The sequence below is a fragment of the Talpa europaea genome (genome assembly GCF_964194135.1).
Source record: "Talpa europaea genome assembly, chromosome: 9".
Taxonomy (NCBI): Eukaryota; Metazoa; Chordata; class Mammalia; order Eulipotyphla; family Talpidae; genus Talpa; species Talpa europaea.
Window position 1 is genome coordinate 77,640,443 of NC_140076.1, and position 24,010 is coordinate 77,664,452.

The window sequence follows — 24,010 nt, forward strand, 5'->3', positions numbered from 1 at the left end:
CCCGCTCGGGCTCTCTGGGTCCGTACCCCTCGCTGACAGCTTTGCTCACGGCCGCGGCCCCCCCTGCAGAGGCGGGCGAGCCGGGCCCCGGCTGCGGGGCCGGCAGCTCGGAGCCCCCCCTCCCGCGGACCCCTGCACGTCGCGGCGGCAGGGATGCACCACGCTTTTATTAGCCAGGAGGGCGCGGGCTGCGAGGCGAGCCGTGTGCCCTTCACTCCGCGTAGGTAGCGTCTTCGTCGCTGTCGCCGTAGGCGGGGGAGGACAGCTCCGGGGGCGTGCACACCGGACACCGCTGCCGCATGTCGGCCCAGCACGTCGGGCAGTACACGGTCTCGCAGCCCGGGGTCGGGCACACGTAGGACTTCGGCGTCTCGGCGGCATCGCACACCACGCAGCGCCGGCCCAGCCAGCGGCGCAGGAGCGGGCAGCGGCCGTGCAGGGTTTCGACCAGGTGGTGGCGCTGTTGGGAAGCGAGGAGGGTTTAGAGCCCGTTAGGGAGCGAGTGGGGAATGGAGGGGTTCAGGGCAACTGTACAGCACTTTTTTTTTTTTTTTTTTTTGGTGGGACCCTCGCCGGTGGCCGGGGATCGAACTGGCGCTACAGAGGCTGCGGGCAGCCTCGCAACCCAGCGCTCAACCGCTGTGCCACCAGGGGAGGCCCAACTGTACAGCACTTCTAATCCAGTATATCTAGGCCTGACAATGTCACCTGTTTGGAGGAAGCTGGATTGGGCAGAGATGACCCCTGAAGGACAAGGGTACTATGGAAGTGGGTTCTAGAGAGCCTCTGATCCCCACTTCCACGATGGAGAGGGGAGGATGCAGCTGGACTCAGCCCCACTAGTAACAGCAACAACCATCATTTGCACTTTCCCATAAATCAGTCTTATGTTGTTCTCATTTAAGATGGGGCTGAGAAGTGATTAGGGTAAATAAGATATCACTATTGTGTCCCCCACTTTGCAAATGAGAAAGATGAAGCTCATAAAAGTTAAGTGACTTTCCCATAGGCACACAGATAATAAACAAACCTGGCTGGACCCAGGTACCCTGATTCCAAATCCCAAGCCTGGTTCCTTATGCTCCCCACTACATGCACAATTGCCAGGAATGTTTCTCCACAAGCCGCTTTACCTGGTCACTCTTTGTTCAAGAAATTTCACCCCACTGCCTGCCAAAAGTCTAAACTCGTAGACTTGGTCTTCAGGGCCTTCCATAATCTGGTCCTTTTCTGGCCTCTGCTCTCACCCCTTCCTGAATGTTGCATCCTCTCTGCCAGTTGCTTCTTAAACTAGCCGTGGCGTTTGGTATTATTCCCTTTGGACTCTTGAGTCTTTGCACATCCTATTCCCTCTACTTGGAAAGAATACCCTTCACATATCCATCCATCTGCCCATCAAAATTCAGTTATTTCAGAACCAGACCATGGGTATTTTCATTAGACATTCACTCAGCCCCTATTGTGCATCGGGGGGGGGGGGGGGTAAGGAATCGATGCGGGGGGGGGGGAAGTTAAGCAAGCACAGTCTCTTGTTTTTATGAGTTTGGTTAAGGTTGATTAAATGAAAATTGGATGCCACTCTAAAATATATATATATATATATATATATATATATAAAATGCTGGGCTATGACCTAGGAAACTAGGTAAACTTACTCAATTTCTACACTAACCACATAAGGAAGATATTGTTATTATCATCTCTTTCTCAAGTGAGAAAACCAAAGCTTGCTGAGGTGGTCACTTGCCTAGGGTCACACAATAACTACTAATGCAAGTAGAGAACTTACTGCATGCCTGCAACATGAGAATGAAACTCATTCAGCCCTCACAACAACCAGTGGGAGTCATTCATTCCACTTTACAGAAGGGAAAAATCAAGGCACAGCATTTTAGTAGTGCTCAAGATCACACACTTGTCAGACAATAAGGGGAGGAGCCAGGACTCAAACACAGGCCCTCTGGCTCCAGAGCCCCACACCAGACCCATCTACACCATTCTCTAGAGAGCAGGCCTTCCAGATCTGTCCAACTCCCCTATTTGTCGGAGGAAGTAACTGGTGTGGTGATGACCATGGCTAAGGTCACACTGCAGCTTAATGTGGTAGTGTGGACTGGAACTTGGCTCTTCTGACTCCATGCTCTTTCCGTATAATTCCTGCCCCCCAGGCTGCCTGTCCTGCTCCTCTGAATTGTACTGAGTTTCTGATCCGCAGCCCTCCAGTAGAACTTGTGGCTTCGCCTTGGGCTCTGTATTCCTGATAAATCCCTCTTATTTTCCTTTGAGCAGGCTGTCAAATCTGCCAGCATCTCCATGATCCACTAGGCTGGGCTGAATCTTGGATACAGAGATGGCCACGGTCCTAATCTCCAAATGTGGGACCATAGGTGACCTTAACATGCAGGGGCTCGCTGAGCCCCTGTAAGCCTGGGACCTTGGTGGATGCTAGATAGACTGGAGGGAGATGCCTCTCCCCCAGTTGCTGGGTCAGTTCTTGGACCCAGCAAGCGTGGGCCTGGACTCACTTGAGCGCTCCGCTTTCGTGCCCGCCTTATGATGGCAGCTGTCCTCACTTGGGTGAAGGCTGCTCTCTTCCTTAGCAGCTCATTGTAGAGGAACAGAATCCGCTTCTTTTCTCTCTGGGGCCAGGGAGAGGGGGCCAGTGATAGTCACAATGCTGAGGAAGCAGGTCTCCCCTAAAGATGGGGTTGGGGTAGGGAGTGGGGTGAGGATGGGCCTGCGTATGCATGTGTAGGGGTGGAGAGGTCTGGGGAGGGGCGCACCTTGGGGAAGAAGAAGGCTGAGATAACCCTCCGGAGCCGGTAGCCGAAAGCCTGCAACAGGCAGAGACACAGCAGCAGGCCAATGGGTAGCGCAGCCCTGAAATAGGCCTTGGTGTCCAGGCGCACGGGCTGGGGCAGGCAGACTGAGGGCAGGGGCAGGCAGGTGAGGATCCTGGCCAGGACCAGAGGAAGGCCAGTGCTGCCTGGTAGAACTCCCCATCCCAGCGGGGTGGCCCTGGTCTGCCTGCCTCTTGCCCTGTAGAGCTGCACCATCAGTACTGTGTCCCTTAGACCTGGGACTGCTCAACCTGGCACTGAGACAGAAAATGTCTGTTATGACAGAAAGTTCTGTTGGACAGCGCTGCTCCTGAGGGCTGGGACACTCTCTAGGCTCCTGTGACCCAGACTGTCGCTCTCCTGCTCCACAAGCCTGACTGCTGTTTCTTGCTCTGCTCTCCTTAAGCAGAGCAATCTGACTCGCAGCTCTCTACACTCAAGGCCAGCCCCCAACTCTTTGCTTTGGAAAGACCCTTGCCCCCAGCCCTCAATTTCTCCAATCCAGATTTCCAGCACCACTCACGTGTGTTACTCATTTCCATTTGTGTCTCGGAGGAGGAGTTCAGGGCCCCAATAGTCTTCCGAAGAATCCGGGCAAGCATGGAGTCTCCCCCGACCTTCACCTCCAATTTATGACTGCCTGAGGCCAGGATAGATATGGTGGGGTCAGGAAAGAGAGGGAGGGAAGGGGATGAGACAAGAGAGGCTCTGGATGTGGGGGAGAAGCTCAGGCATAGAAATATTCCTGAGCTGAGCAGGACTCTCTGGGATTCACTAAACACTACCCCCACTATTGGAGATGAAAAGGTTGGGGGAGGTCCCCACTGACAGCTGTCAGGTTACAGGATTGCGATTAGACCCTGAAAGACAGGGAGGACCTGAGACACAGAAGGAGGTGACAAAATGGAAAGAGTTGGGGTGGGAGTTCTGGGAGGGGTGGGGAGTCTCCTAGGCATGGGGCCTGGGGTGAGGGGAGTGTGGGCTCACTTTGGAAGGAATACTGCAGGAAGGAGTGCTGGCGGATGGTGTCAAAGATGGAGAAGAGCGCCCAGTCCAGGACGCAAAGCAGCAGCAGCAGCAGCAGGACAGGCACCGTCTCTAATAGCTCCCTGCCCTGCCCAGGAGCGGCAGGATGGAACTAGGGGTGCAGGGCCTGGTGTGGGGCCACCAACACCTCTGCCCTCCACCCCTCAGGTCTCTGTCTATAGTGGGTTCCTGGGGGCTTGCCCCATGCCATCCTCACCATATTTTTCATTTCCGTGGCCTGGATAGCAGGTTTGAGGGGGAAAATGACGGTTTTCTCCTCCACTTTGCGGAGTGGTAGCAGAGTCTCTTTGCCCTGGAAAAATAGCCACACCTTGAGGAAAGCAAGGGGCCCCTCCTCTTTCCCTTTCCCCAACTAGAGCGTGAGGGTGCACAGCAGGCATTTAGGTTAGGGCTGGGCTCACACACCAGCTTTTTCCTGCGTTCATCAATCTGACAGAAGTAGGTGCTGATATAGATGTTGTCGAAGCGAATGTCCTCATTATAGCTGTCCATATAGGTGAAGCACCTGTGGACATAACCGGCCCCACCTCAATCATACGCTTTCTAGAGCACGTCATCCAGCCCAACAGTCGATTGCTCTTGCACCAGTTATGTCCTAGGAGAAGACCCCACCCTGTCCTCCGGCAGCCCAGGGTCCTTTGAAAGACAGACCTGCGACAGATGAGACCCGGCAGAGGTGCTGGAGGGAGGGTCATGCAAGTGCATGTGTGTGTGAGGCGCCTCTTGCAGAGTACAGAGCAAGCAGAGGAGACAGCAGGAGCGAATGCACAGAGACAAAAGCCTCTTAAGGCCGGAGTCACCTGACCTTGTTCTGACCCCCACATCTACCTCTCAGTTCCTGCCTCTCTGGTGAGCCCACATACATCTCCTGGAGGTCACCTCAAGCAAAACCCATGCCCGACCCCCCTTCCCCTTTCCCCTGATGCACTCTGAGTGTACCAGTGCTTTCTGTGTGTGCGCGCACGCGCACGTGCATGCCAGTATGAGTGAGCCTAAATCGCTCTCTGTGTATTTCCCGAAGTCTCATTTTCCTGGGGGAAAATGTTAATTGTTGGAAATGTGTTTAAAACTGTAACATTACATTAAATAAGCTCTGTAAACTGTGAAAGTTAAGTTCCAATGCTGTTGGTTCTGGGACCCTGTAAAAATCCACATCTTTGCCTGTAAGAGAGAGATAACTACAAGTAGAAAGGCTGCGAGCGCCCCCTTGTGGAGAGACCTACAGCTGCTGTGTCTGGTCTCCTGAGTCTGGGTCCTGCCCTCTTGCCAGCTTTGCCCCTTCAGCGAGTGACCTCAACCAGGTTGAAAGCCCGGAAGTGGCTTTGACTCTGTGCCTCCTTCCTTCCCTCCCCAGGCTGGCTCTGAGACCTGCTACCCTTTTCCCCTTCCTCCATGCATCTCGGTCCAACTTCCTGCCACGCCCCACTCTGACTTACCCTGGCCTGCAGCCCCTGTCCATCCTGTAATCATCAGGGCTTTCCAGACTGTTCTGGCCATGCTAACTTCAGCCCAGTCCTCCACCCCAACCTCTGCCATCCACATCCCACAGATGCTGGGGTCCTCCTCCAAGAGAACAGCCTCCTTCTCCTTGACCACAGCTCCCTATCCGTAGCCCTTACAGCCCAGTTGTGGCCCTTCCAGGGGCGCTGCCTCAGCTCCCACACCTGTCATGAGAGCCAATCCTTAGTACAGCCCCTGAACCACCTCTGTTTTATGCCTCCCCTACACCAAGAGCTTCCTGCGGACAAGAATATGCCCCTTCCACCTCTGTCCTCCCACGGGACCCTGGGGACACACGTAACCACTCACTTGCAGTCATTCTAGGTCCCACAAATTTGCAGACTGAGTGAGAGCCCCTGCAGCTGCCCTTGCCCATCCCCTGCCCATCTCAGGCATGTGGGGGTGGAGACAGGAAATGGAGGGTCCAGAGGTCAGCAGGGAAACAGAGTGAGGCCGGGACAGCCCAGCTGGACGCCAGGCTGGGTGGGGTTAGGGACTTTGGTCCAAATGGAGGGAAAGTAGCTGCCAACGCAGCAGGCGGGAGAAAATGAAAGCAGAATTGAACGATAAAAATGGCACAAAGTCAGAGCCAAGGGGAATATGAAGGGCAAGAAAAAAAATCAAAAGTCAAAGCAAAAAGTAAAAAAGTCAACGTTGGGATAAAGGCTGGAAGAAGGTAGATAAATGAAGACAGTTGCCCTTTTAAGGTGTTGGGGACATGGGTAGCATTTCTCCTGACAAAACGTCCCCGTTTCCTTTACTTTGCGTAAGCAAGGAGCTCAACTTGATAAAAAGGCAGAGTTACAGACACAAGAAGATTCATGTTCAGGTTTGGAAGGGGGAGGGGCTGTGCTTCTGTCTCCTGGTGCCCCCCTCACCCCCACCCTGGGCAGGGCTCAACCCCAAAGCAGCAGGGGCGGGGTGGGGTGGGGCGGGGCGGGGGGGGGGGTGCGGGTGGCTCACGCTCGCAGGACCAGCAGGAAGGTGCAGGAGAGCAGTGCGCGCAGCAGCCCCAGGGACCACTCCAGCTGGGCCTCCTGGCGTCTCACGTAGTCGCCCACCTCGGTGCTCACATCTTCCCAGTTTGGGCTGGTGCCCACCAGCACAGCCTGCTTCTCTTCCTGGTGGGGGGTTCAGTGTCCTGTTGCCTCCTCCCACCCCGGACCCAGAGTCTCCGTGCAGGCTCCTCCCGGGGCCCCCTGACTCTCTCAGCAGTTACTGCTTTGGGCTGGGCTCCACCCTCCTTGACATAGCACCCCTGTGCCTAGTATCACCCCCGATTTTCCATTCTGTCCCAAGGAAAGATCGATAGGCTCCCTGCTCTCTCACCCCCAAGCCCCCTCCCCCCATTGTCACCCGGTGTCAACCCCTCCTTGACCCTGCCCTCACTACTTGGCCAGGCCCTCTCACCTGCCCTTCCTCATGCCCTCCCCACCACCCAAGCCCCTGCCTCCTACCTTGATGTCAATAGTGGCTGAAAATTCCTCATCCAGGCCATGAATCGACCGGTTGAGGGAGTCATAGGTCTGCCCAAAGTTGCCTTCTACTGGGATGCGACTGCGGCACCAAATCTCCATCACTGTGGGCAGTGGGGCCAGGTCAGGGGCCCCCCACAACCTCCTGCCAGCCTCCCCAACCTTGATCTTCTTTGTTCTGTTTTTATCTCTCTGCCCATGACTTTCTACCATGGTGGGTCTTCCCACACCCACTTTCCTTACATGCCTGTTCCCAGAACAGAGCCTGCTCGTCCCCAGTCCCCATCATTTCACATGTCTACGACCAGAATAATAATAACCAACATTTAGCAATTTATAGTGCCAGTTCTGTTACCTGCTTCACATTATTATCTCCCTAAATCCTCAAAAACTCCTAATGAGATAAGCACTATTATGCCGTCATTGTGTTGACTCAAACTCAGAGCTGGGGTCACAGAACAGTCAGTGGAGGGGCCAGGCTTAGAGGGTGCCGAGTTCTACACTCTCCTGCCCCCACACCTACCAGTGGTCCCCAAGGATTCACTCTCTACCCTCGGTGCACCCCACCCTTCTGCTGCTGTGCTGACCCTTGGCAATGTCACAGAAGAACTTGAACTTCATGGGAAGGCAGAGCAGGAAGTTGAAGAGCGGGACCCCGATGCGCTGCATGCACTGTTTATGCTTTTGGTTAAACCAATTATGGCAGCTGGAGATGGCCTTGCTCACCACATCTGCGGGAAGGGGCAAAGGGCCTGAGCTCCCCACGTCTGGCCCTGGAGCCCCACCCCCCCCACTCCCGCCCTGCCCCCGGACACTCCTCACAGGAGCAGCGCAGCTTGGTTTTGAGCTCGTACATCTTCTGAGTGGAGAGGCGGGCTCGGAGGGGCTGTGCCCTGTGGCCTGTCTCCTGTGAGCCCACGGCGTCCTCTGACCTGTAGCCCACCTCACCTTTCACCTGGACATCCAGGTTCTCAAAGGACTTGAGGATGTCCTGAGTCTCGGCTTTCAGTGATTCTTTGTTGCTCTGAAGGTGGAGAGGATGGAGGGGGCATGGGGCACACAAGTCAAGAATGGGACTTCAGAGCATCTGAGGGCCTGTCTGTCTCCCCCATTAGCTAAGCTTTGGGCTGTTACCCAGGCCTACAGAGATCCCTGGTCTAATTCCAGAAGCTTCAAGAAGTCTTTCCTCTACTGCCTCACACCTCTGCTCGCTCACCTCCCAGGCTCCCAGCTCCCACTCAGGCCCCCACCCCAGATCCTTGCTAGTCAAAGATCGCCCCAGTCCTTGGACTTCACGCCTCATGCTGCTCTCTCCCACTCTGTCATCTCCATGTCACTGACTTCTCAGTCCCTCTCCCCCCAGCTCATCAACTTCCTCCATCCTCCCAACCTCCAGTCTTTAGCCCTCCAATACCCAGTTCCCTCATCCCCCCTCTCTCAAATCTTCCAAACTCCTCAAGACCCAGGCCCCCAATCTGATATTTTTGGTGCTCGGGTGGAGCCTATCCCAGTGCTGGGGGCAGGGGCCCTCCAACACGTGGTGCCCAAGGACCAGGACTCATCCTACAGTAAAGGCCAGGAGTGCCCCCATCATGACACTGCAAACCCAGGGTCACAGCTCCCACATCAAGTCCATGGGAAAGGGAGCCCTAGCTCTTGCCCTGCAGGGTCCTGACCATCAGGTCCTTGAAGATTGCCCTCAAGGGGGCCGTGGAGACACGCCAGGCCGCACGGGTATTGTTGATCTGCAGCTCCACGACACAGCCCAGAGACTCTATCACCTCGTTGAGGTTGTACCTCAGGTTGCTCAGTGGTCCTGGGGGAAGAGGCCCTTGTAAGATCAGCTCCCGTTAAAGCTAATTCACTTTCTGGAGCCCACCTCGAGCTCCTAATCTTCATGCCGTTCTAGAATGGTACAATGATGGGACCCAGAGCCTGGGAGAGATCATCTCATTCAAAGTCTAATATTTTCTTTTTAAAGATTTTATTTATTTATTTTTGTGTAGAAGAACCCGGGTGTAGGCCAGAGGGGAGGGGTTTGAGAAGATTCATCAGAGACAGAGTGGGGAGCAGAACAGGCAGATCTACTGAACTACACTGCTGAGGGGAGCAGCCGGTGAGACAGGAGAGGTCTGTTGTGCCTTGTGAGTTAGCTGGCAGGGATCGAACTCAGGCCTCTGCGGAGGGCCCTAGACTTAACCCTGAGGCCACCAGGGAGGCCGTCAACCTCTGATTTTTTTCACCTGTTAAAAACTAAGGAAGCCCAGAGATGTGTAGGAATTCTTCTAGGGACACACAGCAAGATGGGCAGCTGGGAGTAGCTCCCACCCCTTATTTATCCTTCACCAAGCCTCGCTGCCCCAGGATGGCCTCCTACCCAGGCCTCAATACCCAGGACACACACTCACCCTCGTAGATGGCAGCCAAGGCATATCCCAGCACAAAGACCCTGCCCTCTTTGCCCAGCATCTTGGGCACTAGCAAGAGACTGGCACAGCGGATATGAGGTGAAGTGCCCCAGCCCACGGCCCCCAAGCCTGTCAAGAGAGCCACAGGGTGGTGAGGCAGAGTGAGTTTCAGTTTTACCAGAGAACCCACCCCCAACAACTCCTTGCTAGAACCACTACCATGCAGCCCTGGGTCCCATTTATCCTGACTCTGAGAGGCCATCCAGGCTGCTCATTCATTCGTTTGTTCATTCAACAGCCATTTATAGAGTTCATCCGTGTGCCAACTCTGCACGGGCCTGTAGAGCTGGGTAGAGGCCGAACAGTTGTGGTTGGTGATCAATCTTGTGTGTGTGTCTATGTGTGCACCTTTGTGTTAGGGAAGGGGACCAGTGCTCCTGCCTCCTGGCTGGATTCACACATACCCCACGTGCTGAGAGAATAAGAGAAAAATTCTGGAGCCAGGCAGTGGTGCTCTGAGGAGTGGGCAGAGGTGCAGAGCCACCCCAACATTCCCTGCATGCTGACACCTACAGCACACACCTGATTATAGCCCTTAATTGTGTGCCTCCTGGTATATTTTAGCAGTTTCACATGTGTCTCCCTGTGGTCTCTTCATGGAGACAGCGAGCTCCTGGAAGCTCATAATCCAGGGAGAGAGACAGACGAATAAACAAATGACTACAGCCAGCAGCGCACCAGGGAGGCGCTTAGGAAGCGCTGTGGGAGCCGAGCAGGGAGCGGGGATTTCTGCAGGGAGGGGTGGGGCTGGGAAGGCTGGACAAAGGAGATGATGTGTCAGCTGGGACTGGAGGATGAGTAAGCGTTGTTAGGAGGTGCAGACAGCGTTCCAGGCCAGAGGGACAGCAGAAGCTGGTCAGGGAACCTAGAAGATTCCTGTGTTGACAGAGCATTTTTTTGCCAAAACAAACCCCAAGTGCTAACACTTCCTTCCAGCTCTACTGCCCTCACAGAGTCTCCATCATTTTCCCTGAGACTAATGAGTCTCCTGCTTCCTCTCTTGCTAACCTAGTCTTCAGTTTTCACCAGGAAGCCAGAGTGATCTTGTGAAGACCTACTTCGGATCATGTCCCGTCCCTGCTTCAAATCATCCAATCACTTGCCACCACGCTTGGGATAAAGGCCTAAATCCTTTGACTCTAGCAATGGCCCCTGCACTCTGGCCCCTGCCTGCCCGCTGACGTGACCTCATGCAATGCAGCCCTGCACCCACCAGGTCTGCCCACACAGCCTGTTGCTGTTCCTGGAACAAGCCAAGCTCACTCTCATCTCAGGTCTTTGCCCTAGCTGCTCCCCCTGCCAGGAGCGCTCCTCCCCCCTGCCTCACCTGGCTGGTGCCACCTCGTCATACAGGTTTGCTGCAAACCCTATCAGGTGCCACCCAACAGTTTGTTCTGCCTTCTCCCTTGCTAACGCAACTTGGGTTTTGTTCAAGGGTACTGGGCTGTCCGTGCCCAGCCCCTGCAGGTAAATCTGGATCTATTCAACACAGTCATGGTGTAACTGGACATTGAAAGGGGCTTGTTCTGTGGTCTTGGCCTTGTGGCCAAAGGCTCCAACTAGGGATGACCACTGACCAACAGTTACCCTACATTCCAAAGAGTGATTTAGGGCTGCAGGTATTCTCCCTGGGCTTACCAAAGATCAAAACTTGTCTCATCCCTCTACCCCAATCAGTCTATATAAAGACAAGATCAGAAATCGGAATTTTCTGGAAGTAGAGAGAAGTGGTTGGAGAGGGCAGATAGAGGGGGTGCATTTATGGCAAGAATGGGAGTTTACTTCCCCCTGCCAAGTGAGAGAACCCTTCAGAGACTGGGGCTGGGAGAAGAGGAACCTGCCATTCCACCCAGACTGGACTTCTGCCCAGGTGAGGAACCTCGTAGGGCCACTCCAGGGCGCCCACCAGAGCAGCAGGCCTCAAGTCATTGGTGAGGCTGCCCAGCCACAAGCCTGCTTAGGGAAGAGGCCGTGGATGGCCTGCAGGGGTCCTGGGGAGCTACATTCCAAGTCATCCAAAAGAACTGCCCTCAGCAGAAACTTAAGCACTGTGAGGGTGCAAAGAGGCTCAAGGGGATTGTGAGTAGCCTGAGACAAGCAGGCTGTGAGTGCCTGCCACAGAGCGACTGGCAGTCACATTAGAATGGTATCAGCAGCTTCACATTTTTGAACCTTTTCCTCTAATTATTCTAATCCCCTTTCTAACATCAGAAGAACCAGAAGGGGAAGGAAGTGGAAAAAAAAAAGGAAGGAGCAGGCCACTCCCCCATCTCCACTGTCGGGGAGCAGGCCTGCTAGGGGCCTGAAGAGGTAAGGAGGGAAGATGCTTGAGAATGATCTTGAAGTTGGAGTTTTGATGTAGACTGCATCGGCCCTTTTAAGTCCTAACAGTAGTCATAACTACTAAAGCAGCATTAGGACTTCTAAATAGTAATAACCAGAAAGTTAAGAGTCTGCTCAAAAGGTCTTAACCTGGGAGAACAGACTTGAATACGGTGGTCAGAGAGCAAGTAGTTTCCTGTTGGTTTCCTGCAGAGGTTTATTCAGTCAATAAACTGCTGCTGTTGCCAGTTCCGTCAGCACCTGGGATGGGTTTGGGAATGAGCATGTGCTCCTGGGCTGACCCACGATGTGTGAGGGGGAGTTGGCTGGGCAAGAGGGAAGTTTTCCTTGTTCTTAAGAGACATGAGGAAGGAATATTCGGTCTTTGACATTGTTGTATGAAGAGGTGATGCTAGGAACTGCTGCAGCCATTTCATGACCTGAAGAGCAGTGGTTGAAAGGCCAAAAATGGCAGAGGGATAAAAGACTGAAAAGAACCTGGGTCCTTGATGGGTGTACTGAGCTGAATTATCCAAAATCCACTCTGCCTTGACACTTATTCCATGGGATAAGAAACTTCCTCTAGGGTTAAACTAGTTTTGGGTGAGTTTTCTGTTCTTTCAGCCCAACACCTCTGATATAAGGTCATCATTCAAAGGCCACCTTCTCTGAGAAGCATCCTCTGACTACTCAAGCTAAGGCAGCTCCCAAGCCCCTTTCCATCGCAACCCTCTGGTTTAATTTTTTCATACCACCTGTCACCATCTGAAATGCTATTTATTTCTTGCTCATTTATTGTCTAACTCCACTAGAATGTAAACTCCAAAAGAGTGGGGAGCTTGTCAGTCTTGGTCACTGCTGAATCCTCAGCAGGTGCTCAGTCCATACTGAATGAATGAACGAATTTAACGTATCAAGAGGGGCAACAAACAGAAGCTAGACAGGTCAGGAGAGAGAGGATTATGAAGGGCTTGGATTTGAACTATATTATGCAAGTAATAGGGAGTCCCTCAAATTGGGGAGACTTCTTGAGGGCAAGGACTGTGGCTTTTTCCAAGGGCTGGGGTCTGTCTCCTTTCCATCTCCCCTCAAAGCCCAATACAAGGCTTTGGGACAGGAGAAACTAGCTCACACTCCCTGGGCATTCTGGACTGGGCCATGCTCCATGGGACTTACCCAGCACTAACCTGCCAAGCCGTACAACAGCATTATCTTCTGTTCCTCATAGATGTTCATTGGATTCACCAAGAGCTGAAAGAGACCTTAGGGCACAGAGTTAAGTCAAGGGTCCAAAGAGGGTCCCACCCTGGGCCTCTGCTCCACACTCACCTATAGCCAGGAGACCTCCAGTGCCTGCCCCCAGCAAGATAGCAGCTACCGGAAACTCTCCTGGCTGTCGCCACAGGAATCTTTTACAGGAGCTGGGCAGCCCCCAGCTCAGGAACCTGTGTATCGCTTGGGGGGGTGGGGGGGGACAGAAGAGTTTAACCAGCAGGGCCAACACCCCACTCTTCTGCCTGGGAAGTGGTTTTTTAGGATTTGGGGGTGGGCAGGGGATAAAGTTCCGGGGAACCTGGATGAGGGTGGCGGGAACTTGGCGAATCTGGAAAGAGGATGAGGATGTGGGAGGCAGGCATGATGGAGAGGAGAAAAGGCTAGCTACGTTGGCCTAGGCACTGGGTATAGGGATGGAGGCTGGGGCATCCCAAAAGTCGGGGAAGGGGTAGATTCCTGAGGGCAGACTAGATGAGAAGCATGGGGCCTGGGAGATGTTGTGAAGGGGCCAGGTCTCTGGGGACTGACTCACTGGTGTGGGGTAGCTTGCTTTGTCCTTTTGCTCCATTCTGGTGAAGTCTCGTGTTCACAGGTCTGGAGAGCCATCTCATCCCAGCAGTCCCCTCAAGGACATCCTTGGATGTGAGGTTCTGCTTCTGTCTCTTCACCCATAGCCTGTCTGAGGTCTGTGTCTTAATCCCTCTGCTCTGAGGCATGAGGAAGGAGATAAGCGACTCCCTCTTCCTCCCCCCAGTCTTTGGAACTGAGCAAGGAGTTCTAAGATATGTCCAATAAAAGCCTCCCAGAATCTTAGAATATGGTGAGGAATTCTAGGACCCTTTAAGAGTCACAGATCACTTAGAGACAGTAAACATTTGGTCCTAGCAGCCATGCCCGAGGCCATGAAGGCTGCTGTGCACCCCGTGGTGACGGAGGAGCCGAGCCCTGCTCGAGCTGTGGTTCGAAGCACAGGGGCCTTTATCCTAGGCTTGTCCCTGGCCACAGTCTATGGACTCCTGGAACTGCTGGTGGAAAGACACAGCCCCTGGGGCTGCCTGGTGGGCACCCTCACTTTGGGCACCTTCCTTAGCCTGGGCATGGCATTCTCCAACCAAGTCCGAGTCACTGTCTTCCTGTTGCTGCCCCAGGCCTTCTCCAGTAAGCCTGGCACCCAGTGGGAGGGGCAGGGCCCGGGGCGGTGGGTGGGGGCATGTTTTTTTTTTTAATTTCTAACTACTTGGACTTTATTTTTATTTATTTATTTATTTTAAAGATTTATTCATTTATTTATGCATACAAGAACTGGGGTATAGGCCAGAGGTATGGGGGTGAAAGGATTCACCAGAGAAAGTGGGGAGCAGAACAGACAGATCTATGAAATACACTGCTGAGGTCTGCAGCGCCTTGTGGGTTGCTCCCTGGCCAGCTGGGGATCAGATTGAACTCAGGCTTGCAGTGGCTGGTGACAGCTTGATAGTGCTGTCTTTAACCCCTGCACCACCAGGGAGGCCCCAGAGGGAGCATGTTGAAGGAAATAGCCTAAAGGCTTCGGTCAAGGACTTGCTTAGGCTGCCGGGTGTGAGGCTGGGGCCCTGGTTTTGAAGGAGTTGTCTCCTGCAGCACAGGGCCGGACATTGCTCTTGGTGGCTGCTTTTGGGTTGGTGCTGCAAGGCCCTTGTGCCAACACCCTGCGCAACTTCACCCGGGCCAGTGAGGCCGTGGCCTGTGGGACCGAGCTGGCCTTGAACCAGACGGCTGAAATGCTGGAGCGGGCCAAGCAGCCCCTCATCAGTAAGGCTATCGTGACTCCTCGCCCTTCATTTTTCACAGTCCTCTGGCTTTGTCTCTCTCTCTCTGCTAGTGCCGGGCCCTAAGCTCAAATCACCCAGTTAGACACCCTCTTCACCTTGCTTTCTGGCCAGTTTCACTACAGGCTTGCCCCCACCATGGCAGCCCTCCTTCCACTCCCTACCCAGAGGCAATGGCCCCCAGAGGAGGAGACCTCACAGTGCCGCTGCCTTCCACCTCTCAGGTGCGCTGAACAAGATTAAAGCCATTGTCCAGAGGGCCAAAGAGGTGGCTGACCGGGTACGCAAGTTCTTTCGGTCAATCATGGATGGTGTGAAGCATGTAGGTCAGCACATTATTGTGTCTGGTTTGTTTCTTTTCTTTTTTTGGGGGGGGGGGCGGTGGTGGCTCAAAATTCCCCAGTCTCTTTACCCTTACCCTTGTCCAGGACTTTTTGGGCGGCAACTTGGTGCTGACTAATTCCCATTGATATAATCTGGCGAGGCCCTGACCACAAGCCTCTCCAGCTCTGGGTTCTGTCTTGGTTTTTCCCAACCCCCCAAAGAGATGTTGCAGGCCCCTGGCCTGGATTCTGGCCCAGATGCCAGGCGGCCCCGGGTGCCAACCCTGCAGTCTCCCCAGCCAGGGCTCTGCGGAACGTCTGGTACTGGCTCCTGCACATTGGCGACGTGTGCAACTCCGAGCTGGGCAGCCCCCACTCTAAGTGTACACGGGTCTTTGACGAAGGCAAGGACAACTGCATGAAGATCATGGCGCATAGCAGCTCCATGTGCTTTATTCTCGTACCCTTCAAGGTGGTGCTCTGTGGACTTGCTGGTGGTGAGAGAGCCAGGGGCTTACTGGCAGCACTGGCGCCCAGACCCATGTAGTGGGCAGTGAGGGAGGGAGGCCCAGAGGACCCATGGGGGCAATAAATATGGGACAATAAGGCTACTGGGCACAGTATAGGGAAGGGAGCTAAGGATGGGATCAACATGAGGGGCAGAGTAGTATAGGGAAGTTTTTAGGAACCCATGTGGAGGCCTATAGGAAAGGTGAAAAGTCAAAAGAGGCCTGCAAGGACATCCCTGGAGGCAAACGGCATCTCAACCCCTCCTGACACTTGGTCTCTGGTTCTCAGTGGCCCAGGTGTTCTGTGTCATCCCCAAGCACATTCAGTCCTTCTTGAAGAAGACCGTCCGCACCCGTAAGTGACCCCTCCTAACCCTGATATGTAGTGCCCCCATCCATGGAGCACTCCCAGTGCATGGAGTAATCCCAGCCTGTGGAGTGCTCCCTGTCCAAGGACGGGAGTCAAGAGCAGCAAAGGACCCCCAAGGTTACCCCTTGGTACACTGGTACAGTCAATGTCCGTGCTGTACACATTAGGAAACTGAAGCCCAGAGAGGCAGAGGCTTTGAAGGCATGGGATACAGCCAGGGCCTCCTGCCCCGCTGAGATCATCTTGCAGAGGCATGATGGCGGCATGAAGTTTGCAGGCTGTGGCGGTGTCATCCCCTCTTCGGGCTCCCACAGATCGCAGCACTAGGGGTTCCTGGCTGGTCTATAGGCTGTGCCAGGCTCCTCCCCTGAGTGCAGCTCTGTCCCTCCTGTTTTTGCTCCCATCTCCCTGGACCCGCTGCCCCAGCTGTGATGTGGTTGATTAATCGGGTGCGTAGAGAGTTCGAGTTCAACGTGACAGCCAACCACCACTTCTCCGTGGATTTCAATGCCTCTCGGAGCCTGTCCCAGGTAGCGCTGGACCTCCACGAGGCCGTCAGCACGAAGCTGCACCACTTCCGGGAGGCCCTGGCTCTGATGGGCTATACCACACCGCTACTGCTCACCATTCTCTACCTCCAGTGAGGGCCTGGGGCGTGGGGCTGGGCAGGGGTGGGGGCTCAGGCTCTGGGGCAGTCCATCCCATGAACCCTGGGAAGCTGCAGTCTTGAATGGTGGAAGGTAGGGAGGGTGTTGTCTTGTGGGTCTGGTCCAGGTCCCCAGGGGCCTCATTGTGCTCTACTAGAGCCCTACATTATCGGTATTGCTACCTGAGCTGGGATCATTTCGACAATGTCTACATCACCAGCCGCTTCTTGCGTATGGAGGTGGTGCGCACCAAGGCGGGACTACCCACCGTGATGCCACTCAGTGCCCAGGAGGCCACACACTACATCCAGCCAGGTGAGGGCCCAGAGGACTGCTGGCATAGGCAGGGCCAGAGGGAGGAGAGCCCATACGGCTGCTAGGCCTCTACCTCCAGCCATGGAGCTGCTTCCCACCCTTCCCCAAGGATCCTCCCAGCTTCTGCAAATGAGACCAGCTGGAACAGCTGCAGGAACCCCCTCCTCCGGGAAGGAGAGCTCTCCAGGAATTGGCTACTGGTGGGTAGGACAATTGGGAAGCATCTTCCTGATTATCCCTCCCCCAACCAGGCTCCATCTTCTTGTCCCAGCGGGAGCAAGTTTTTTACTTCCTGGCGACCTTTAACCTGATCCGGCACCTCCTCCTTGTGCTGCTCCTGGTCTTCCTGGACTACTCTGTCTTCTGGGTGCTGGATCTGGCCCGGCATCAGCTGCAAGGGGAGGTCGTGGCCCGCAGTGAGCCTGCAACACCTCCCTCCCCTACCAGTGTCTCTCCCACCCTAAATCCTGGGGGCTGGCCTGAGTGTCCCAAAGCACTGTCAGTCACAAGTCCCTGACTTTGCTCCTATTCCATCTCCAGCCTCTGTCTAGTCATGCCTGTGTTCAAGGCTCTACCACAACAGAGTAGGTAAAAACACAAGTTCTAGAGTTAGGCTGGCTGAGTTCAAATTCCGGCTCTGCCCATTACCAGGTGGTAACCTTGAGCAAGTTGCCTAACCTTGAAAGGCTTTAGCTTCCTCGTCTGAATGGGATAATAGTGGTAGACAATGGGATAATAATGGTAGATACCTCTCCAAGTTGCCCTAAGGAGTGAGACCAGGGGTGTTGAACGCCTGGTAGGTTGTTGAGAGAGAGCATTGCACGAACCATAGAATATCATTCATCTAATCTTGTGCACCATGGGCCCAAAGAAAAATCAACAAAACGCCCTGAACAATCAGGAAAGCACTGATTCCAGTGCCTGCTACATTGCTTAGCAAACGCTGTTATTAAAGGCTGTCAGGCAATTATGGAGGCAGGAAGTGGACTCCCTGACACTAAGGTCATCTCAGATCTGGTGGCTTGGATAGGCAGGCCAGGCACCAATGCCAGGCAGCTATGCCTGGTTCCATGGCTGAGGTTATGTCTCAGGCACCTTGAAGGGACTGGGGCAGCCACAGCCCTAGTTGAGGGTCTGACCCTGCCCCCCCCCCCCATGACTGGCATTGCTCCACTGTCCGCCCTCCAGAAGGTGGGGGCTTTTTGGCATGGTCAAGTGGGCACTGCCATGAGTATCCCTCACAGTGTGTCTTGTGCCAGGCCCTGTATTAGTTTCCATAACTGTGGAAGGTGTCGGCTATACCGGGAGGATTTACCAGGATCTGGTGTCGGCGTTTGATGTCCTGCAGCAAGGCAACATCAGCATCTTGTCGCAGCGCTGTGCCCTGCATCCCTCTGAGCCTGACAGCTCCAGTTACCTCGCCATTGGTATCAACCGCAGCCCTGAGGGCACTGAGGGGGCACAGGCCATTTGGGATGCCAGGGGCAGACTGCTGGGAGGGGGAGAGGGATGCAGTGGCTTACTGTGCCCACTGTGCTCCAGGCATCATGTACGGCCTGTGCTTCTTCGTCTCTTTGTTTGGCAACTATGTGAGTCGGCTACGACGGGTCATCTGTGCCTGTTACTACCCTTCTCGGGAGCAGGTGAGGGTCCCAGAGCCAGTCTGCAACTCCCTCTTCACAGTGCTATAAGCTCTAGGAAGTCCCGGGTACTTAAGAGTCCTTCAGCAGTGTCAGCTCTCTCCCCTCTGGTTGAACCCAAAATCCAGCTGCTTGAATAATAGGCCTCTGGACCCCAGATGGGGCTGAGAGAAATGGTGCCTCTTGTGGGCAGGGATTCCTGGGACAGAGCCTGCCTCCAAAGTTTCGTTAAAACCATGGCGGGGATGGGGGCCACATGGGCCTGGCAGCATGTTGAGGTGTAGCTAGAAACTGGCTATTTGTTTTCTTTTCTTTTTTTTTTAATTAATTAATTTATTTATACAAGCACTGGGTACAGTCAGACGCATGGGAGGGTGAGAGAATTCACCAGAGCCAGAGCGGAGAGTAGAACAGGCAGAAGGACCGAAGTACACTGCTGAGGGGAGCAGCGGGCGGCAGGAGAGGTCTGCGTGCCATGTGGGACCCTCGCCCAGCGGCGGGGATCGAACCGGTGCTGCAGAGGCTGTGGGCAGCTTTGCAACCCAGTGCTCAACCGCTGCGCCACCAGGGAGGCCCTGTTTTCTTGTTTATGAACCCTTTATTGAGCAGTCACTATATGCCAGTCCCCATGTGGCCTGCCAAGGATGCCAAGGTGAAGCAGACAGGCTGGACCTTATAGTCTTGGATGAGAAAGGCCTTTAACAAGTCATTACAAGGCCATTAACCAGTGTTTCTATTATGGAAAGAATAAATGCATGGGCATGGGGGAAGGATGGGCACCTCTGCCTAGGGAGGTCGGGAGGCTCCTCAGGGGAAGGGGCATTTGAGTCAAGTCTGGAGGCTTCATAAGAGTTGCTCAGAGAGATGGGCCTCCCCGGTGGCGCAGCGGTTGAGCGCTGGGTTGCGAAGCTGCCCGCGGACTCTGCGGCGCCGGTTCGATCCCCGGCTGCTCCCTGGCCACCGGAGGAGGGTCCCACATGGCGCCCAGACCTCTCCTGCCGCCCGCTGCTCCCCTCAGCAGTGTACTTCGGTCCCTCTGCCTGCTCTGCTCCCCGCTCTGGCTCTGGTGAATTCTCTCACCCTCCCGCGCTTCTGACTGTACCCAGTGCATGTATAAACGAACAAATAAATAAATAAAATAAAACATGCCTCTATTAAAAAAAATTAAAAAAAAAAAAAAAGAGTTGCTCAGAGAGAAAGGGAGGGATTAAGGGTGGGTGCAGACAGGCGAAACAGGAACAAGGGGGGACTCCATCCCTGATCTACCCGCCACCAGGAGAGGATCTCCTACCTCTACAACGAACTACTGAGTCACAGAACCAACCAGTCGGCTGCCCTGCACCGAACAGTGCTGCGGCGGGCAGCTGACCTGGGCCACACGAGTGTCCTCCAGGTGCTGACCAAGTGGTGAGCCCGCTGTCCTTCCTTACAGGTGGGGGTGAGAGGGAGAGTAAAAGAGCCAGAGGTCAGTGGATCACTGTTCTCCTTGAGTGTCAACAGGCTTGCTTGAGTAGGGTGCCCATCCCAGGCCTTTTATGCACTGAGAAGATAGAATTAGGAATGAAGATTGTTAGGGGTGGGGAGTGAAGGGAGGAGGAGGACAGGCGGCTGCTTCAATGAGAGGGATGGAGGTCAGACTTCAGGAAGGACTAGCTGACATTTGGAGGTTGGTGCTGGAGCGGGGAAAAGGGTGGGCTGCGGGGCTGGTCTGCTGAGTCTGGGACCCATCTCCTCAGGTGCCCCGGCCTGGTTCCCTTTATTAAGCAGTCTTGGCTGCACCAGACCTACTGCCTGGGCTGCGGGCAGCCACAGGACGAGCGTGACATAGAGAAGTTTGTGTCCTGCAGTACCCCAGGCTGCAAAGGTAAGACTCCTGGGAGGGTGCTTCTCTGCTGGAACTCAGCACATTTGCCTGTGACAATCCATGTAGTCCTGTCTTTGTGGACACGTCCTGTACCTCACCTTTGCACCCTTGCCTTCATTCCTATGCACATCCTCATTTACATGGAACCCTCCGGAAGCTCATTTTTTTCCCCATGTGAAAAGAATTGATATGCAGGTGGCATTGCCTCAAGTCCCTAGTACACTGCTGGACAAGGTTATCTCCCCCACCCCCAGTGGTGTAGGTGAGGGCTGGAAGCCAGGAACCCGGTAGGTTAGCTCAATGTCACTGCTTCCCTCCTGGCCTCCCCCAGGTCTCTTCTGTGCCACCTGCTTCCGCCTCCTAGACAACACCTGCTCTGTGTGTGCATCCCCTCTTACCCACCAGGGGCAGCTGGACCTGGAGCTGTGAGTCTCCAGCACGATGTGGTCGCTGGATTTGGGGGGGCACTGGGACCAGCCACCCCCCTAGTCCCTGGGACCTCTGTGGGCCACTGAAATGGGAGGCTTCCCCAGGGACTCCAGTGACGAAGAGGGCCCCCGGCTATGGCTGGCTGCAGCTCGAAGGAAAGACCCTCAGCAGGCACAGGTACTGCGAAGACGACTCCAAGAGGCACTGGGCAGGAGCCTCTCATCAGAGTCCAGTTCGGAGCTCAGGTGAGTTGGGAGTAGGAGCTGGGGCCTGAGCATGCCCTGTTATACTTACAAGGGGCTTCTTGAGGGCCTTGACCCCCCCAGGCACTGGGAACAGAGATGAAAGGAGGAAATGAAAGGTGGGTGCCTGCTCAGCACCCTTGACTGGAGGAGCCCATTGAACTGTGGGGAAGAGCAATAGCAAATAGAAAAGTGACACCGAGTGAAGGGAGAACACCCAACTCAAGCAGAGAAGCAAACTGTGGGCAGCACAGAGGACAGAACAACCAATTTGGGGTGGGTTGTATTAAAGAAGGCTTCAAAGAGGAGGTGAAAGAAAGAAGTGGGTTGGGGGCAACCTGATAATTTGTTAGACTGAGGAGAGGAGAAAAGCATTCCAGGGGGAGGCAGGAGAATGTGAGACATTCAGGAGAGGGGAGCCTGAGGGAAGGGTGGGTGTCTGGGCAGAGACTTCAGAGAATGTGGGAGATAAGGCTGGAAGGCAAAGGTGGGGAGGGCCTTGCTTGCCATCTGAAGACCTCAGGTTGGAAAGTGACTTGTACATATTTGTACTTTTAACAATAAACTAAGAAGGCAGAGCAGAGCCAGGCAGGAGCAGGAGACAAGAGAGGAGGCCCTCTTAGTTCAGAAAGAGCTGTGATGGCCACAGGGTGGGGTGTGTGTGCAAAGGACTGGAATTTCTGAGCTTACATTGGGCAGTGTCGGTGTGAAAGCAGGAAAAGGTTCTGGGGAAAGAGGATTGGCCCATTTGGAGAACTGAGGTCTTAGGGGGTCCAGCTAGAGACGTACAGGGGACATGCAGGGGACACCTAGAAAGGGGCAGGGCTCTAGTGGGAGGTGTAGTAGTGGTATCTTGTGAGACAAGAAGGGGAATGAGCTAGATCATTCTGGTGAAGGGCATGACAGGAAAGAATGGGACAGAAACAGAACCCTGAGGGTCCTAGTCACAAACCAGGAGGGGTGAGATTGGAGAATGTGAGAGATCCAAGCATATCTATGGCATGAGGTGATCAGGAAGGGTGAGGAGTGGAGAGTGGCCACTGAGCATGGAGCCCCAGGGGTCAGTGGAGCGGCTGGTGGGTCGACTTTCCAGGCATTGCTTGAGGTTGGCTGGTAGAGAAGACTCAGAAACAGAAATGTGGTAGGCGGCTCCATATCACTGTCGCAAGAAATTCAACAATTCCTTTTTTAAATATAACTGCTGTCGTTTAAAAAAGGAATCTTAATGGTGAAGAGGAGGGAGTTAGCTTCACACCCCAAGGGAGCTGCTTGAGGGGACCCAGCACTAAGTCTTTATCCAAAGTGAGGGAGAGTTGGGCATGTAGCAGGTGAAAGAGAGCACTGGGGAGAGAGGGATGCAGATGAGAGGGGGCCCAGGGGCACTGGACAGTGTGACCTTGGAGAGGAGCAGACTTGCTCAAGACAGGAGGGGAGAGGGCATGCTCCTCTGAGCAGAGTTGAGCTTGCTCCAGGCTGGTGGCCTGGCTTTTCTCGGGGGAGTAGGAGGCCAAGGTGCCTGCTGAGAGCAAAGGAGGGGGTTGGGAGTGGAATAAAGGTTTCAGGGAGTGGGTGGTGGAGGTTGAAATACCTGCCTTGGGGATTGTGCAGAGAAGCTGACTGGGGAGGTGAAGGGATTTCCAGGTGGCAATGAAGGCCCAGATGATGTTGAAAATAGCCCTGTAGTTAGGGGGCTTGAATATGTAGTTCCTCTGTCAAACGAGTGAAGAGGATTTGAGGGTCAAGGGCTTTCTCTGGGCAGGTCAGAGGTAGGATAAGGTGGGCAGAGAATTAGGGTGTCTTCAGTAAGTGTCCGAGATGACAGACCTTGGGGAAGAGAAGGGACCGAAACCCTTCTCTTGGAGTGGCAGGGGTGGTCCAGGGTCTATGCTCAATGAGGTGTCTGAGCAGAGGCAAGGGCCAGGAGGGACACAGGGAATGGGGCCTGGTCAGGGAAGAATTCGTAAATCCAGTGAGTGGCCATGGTTGAGGAGGGTTTTGTGAGTAGAGATAAAGGAGTTCACGATTGAAGGGCCAGGGAGTGGAATGAATTCTCCAGTGAGAACGCTGGGCTGCACAACCGTCAAAGGCTGGCACCAGCCTTAGCAAGAGTGAATGTGGCTGGGTGTCTGGCGGGCCTGGAGGCAGCTGCAGCCAGCATGGTGCAGCTACTGGGGTAGCCAGGGACTCTGCGAAGCCCATGGGCCAGATTCTAGCTGCCTCAGCTTGGGAAGGCTGCAGCGCACACTGTCCAGTGAATGGGATAAGGGGAGGAGTAAGGAATGGGGAAGCTGTAAGGGAAGCAAAGCTTTATTTTTAGAGGTTTTGGAGGGCTCAGGGGAGTTAAAAGCTGGGTTGCCAGATTGGTGGCTTAAGCCTAGAGCAAGTTTTATCACCAAGGTCACTACATTCTACCCTTACTATGCCTGTGACCTTGGGCAAGTCATTGCCCACTTGTGTCTCAGTGTCAGGCTAAAAATCATTAGGTATCTTCAGCCTCCCCCATCCCTGGGCTCTGTGAGAGTAGCCACAGCTGGTGAATAAGAGGAGCCACATCTGCACAGCTGGGGCGGGGGCAGGGTTGCACCTGTGAAAACCATGCTGTGGTCAGACCACTCCCCCTTCCTCTCCCCACTAGTGACCAGGATGAGAAGAGGCCCCTGCAGAGGCAGAGGAGGCACAGGAAGCTGCACCCACCTAAGACAGAGTCTGTCAGCATTCCCATGCCTCCTCAGCACCCCTGACACTTCAGTAATCCTCTGTCCCCAAAGCAGCCCCTCCCCAGCTGCAGAATCCCCAGGCCCTGTGTCCCATCTCCGGCTCCTCTTCATCTCTCCCACCAACTCCACAATAAAAGAACCAAAGGTAGACACAAATGTGAATCTTAAATTATTATTATTTCTTCCTGTCGCTTACACCAAGGTGGGGAGCAGGGGAAG

General features: G+C 54.4%; 2 protein-coding genes across 2 annotated transcripts; one reads left to right on the top strand and one right to left on the bottom strand.

Moving 5' to 3' along the window:
* Nucleotides 1–201: 201 nt before the first annotated feature.
* DCST1 (DC-STAMP domain containing 1) lies at nt 202–12,903 on the bottom strand. Its single transcript, XM_084241607.1, has 14 exons — nt 12,840–12,903; nt 9,271–9,399; nt 8,539–8,678; nt 7,685–7,886; nt 7,450–7,593; nt 6,845–6,966; nt 6,351–6,508; nt 4,293–4,392; nt 4,084–4,179; nt 3,828–3,954; nt 3,364–3,480; nt 2,784–2,926; nt 2,526–2,639; nt 202–460 (listed from the first exon to the last, which is right to left on the bottom strand). Exons 1-14 carry the CDS (start codon nt 12,886–12,888, stop codon nt 212–214), a joined length of 1,890 nt encoding a protein of 629 aa, XP_084097733.1. The 5' UTR covers nt 12,889–12,903; the 3' UTR covers nt 202–211.
* A 914-nt stretch (nt 12,904–13,817) lies between these two features.
* On the top strand, nt 13,818–23,815 carry DCST2 (DC-STAMP domain containing 2; the record flags this gene model as incomplete). The annotated part of the gene is made up of 15 exons (XM_084242407.1): nt 13,818–14,085; nt 14,548–14,718; nt 14,960–15,061; nt 15,358–15,555; nt 15,857–15,922; nt 16,364–16,577; nt 16,742–16,899; nt 17,151–17,315; nt 18,159–18,326; nt 18,442–18,542; nt 19,816–19,946; nt 20,276–20,403; nt 20,735–20,828; nt 20,937–21,077; nt 23,710–23,815. 15 exons carry the CDS (start codon nt 13,818–13,820, stop codon nt 23,813–23,815), a joined length of 2,211 nt encoding a protein of 736 aa, XP_084098533.1.
* Nucleotides 23,816–24,010: the final 195 nt, after the last annotated feature.

Excerpts from the sequence above, each read along its gene's own strand:
- DCST1 (XM_084241607.1), bottom strand. The coding sequence starts at position 12,888 with ATGAACATCTATGAGGAACAGAAGATAATGCTGTTGTACGGCTTGGCA. Across the intron at positions 7,887-8,538 it reads CAATCTTCAAGGACCTGATG|AGCAACAAAGAATCACTGAA; the intron begins GTCAGGACCCTG and ends CTCCACCTTCAG. Across the intron at positions 6,509-6,844 it reads CAGCCACTATTGACATCAAG|GAAGAGAAGCAGGCTGTGCT; the intron begins GTAGGAGGCAGG and ends ACCCCCCACCAG.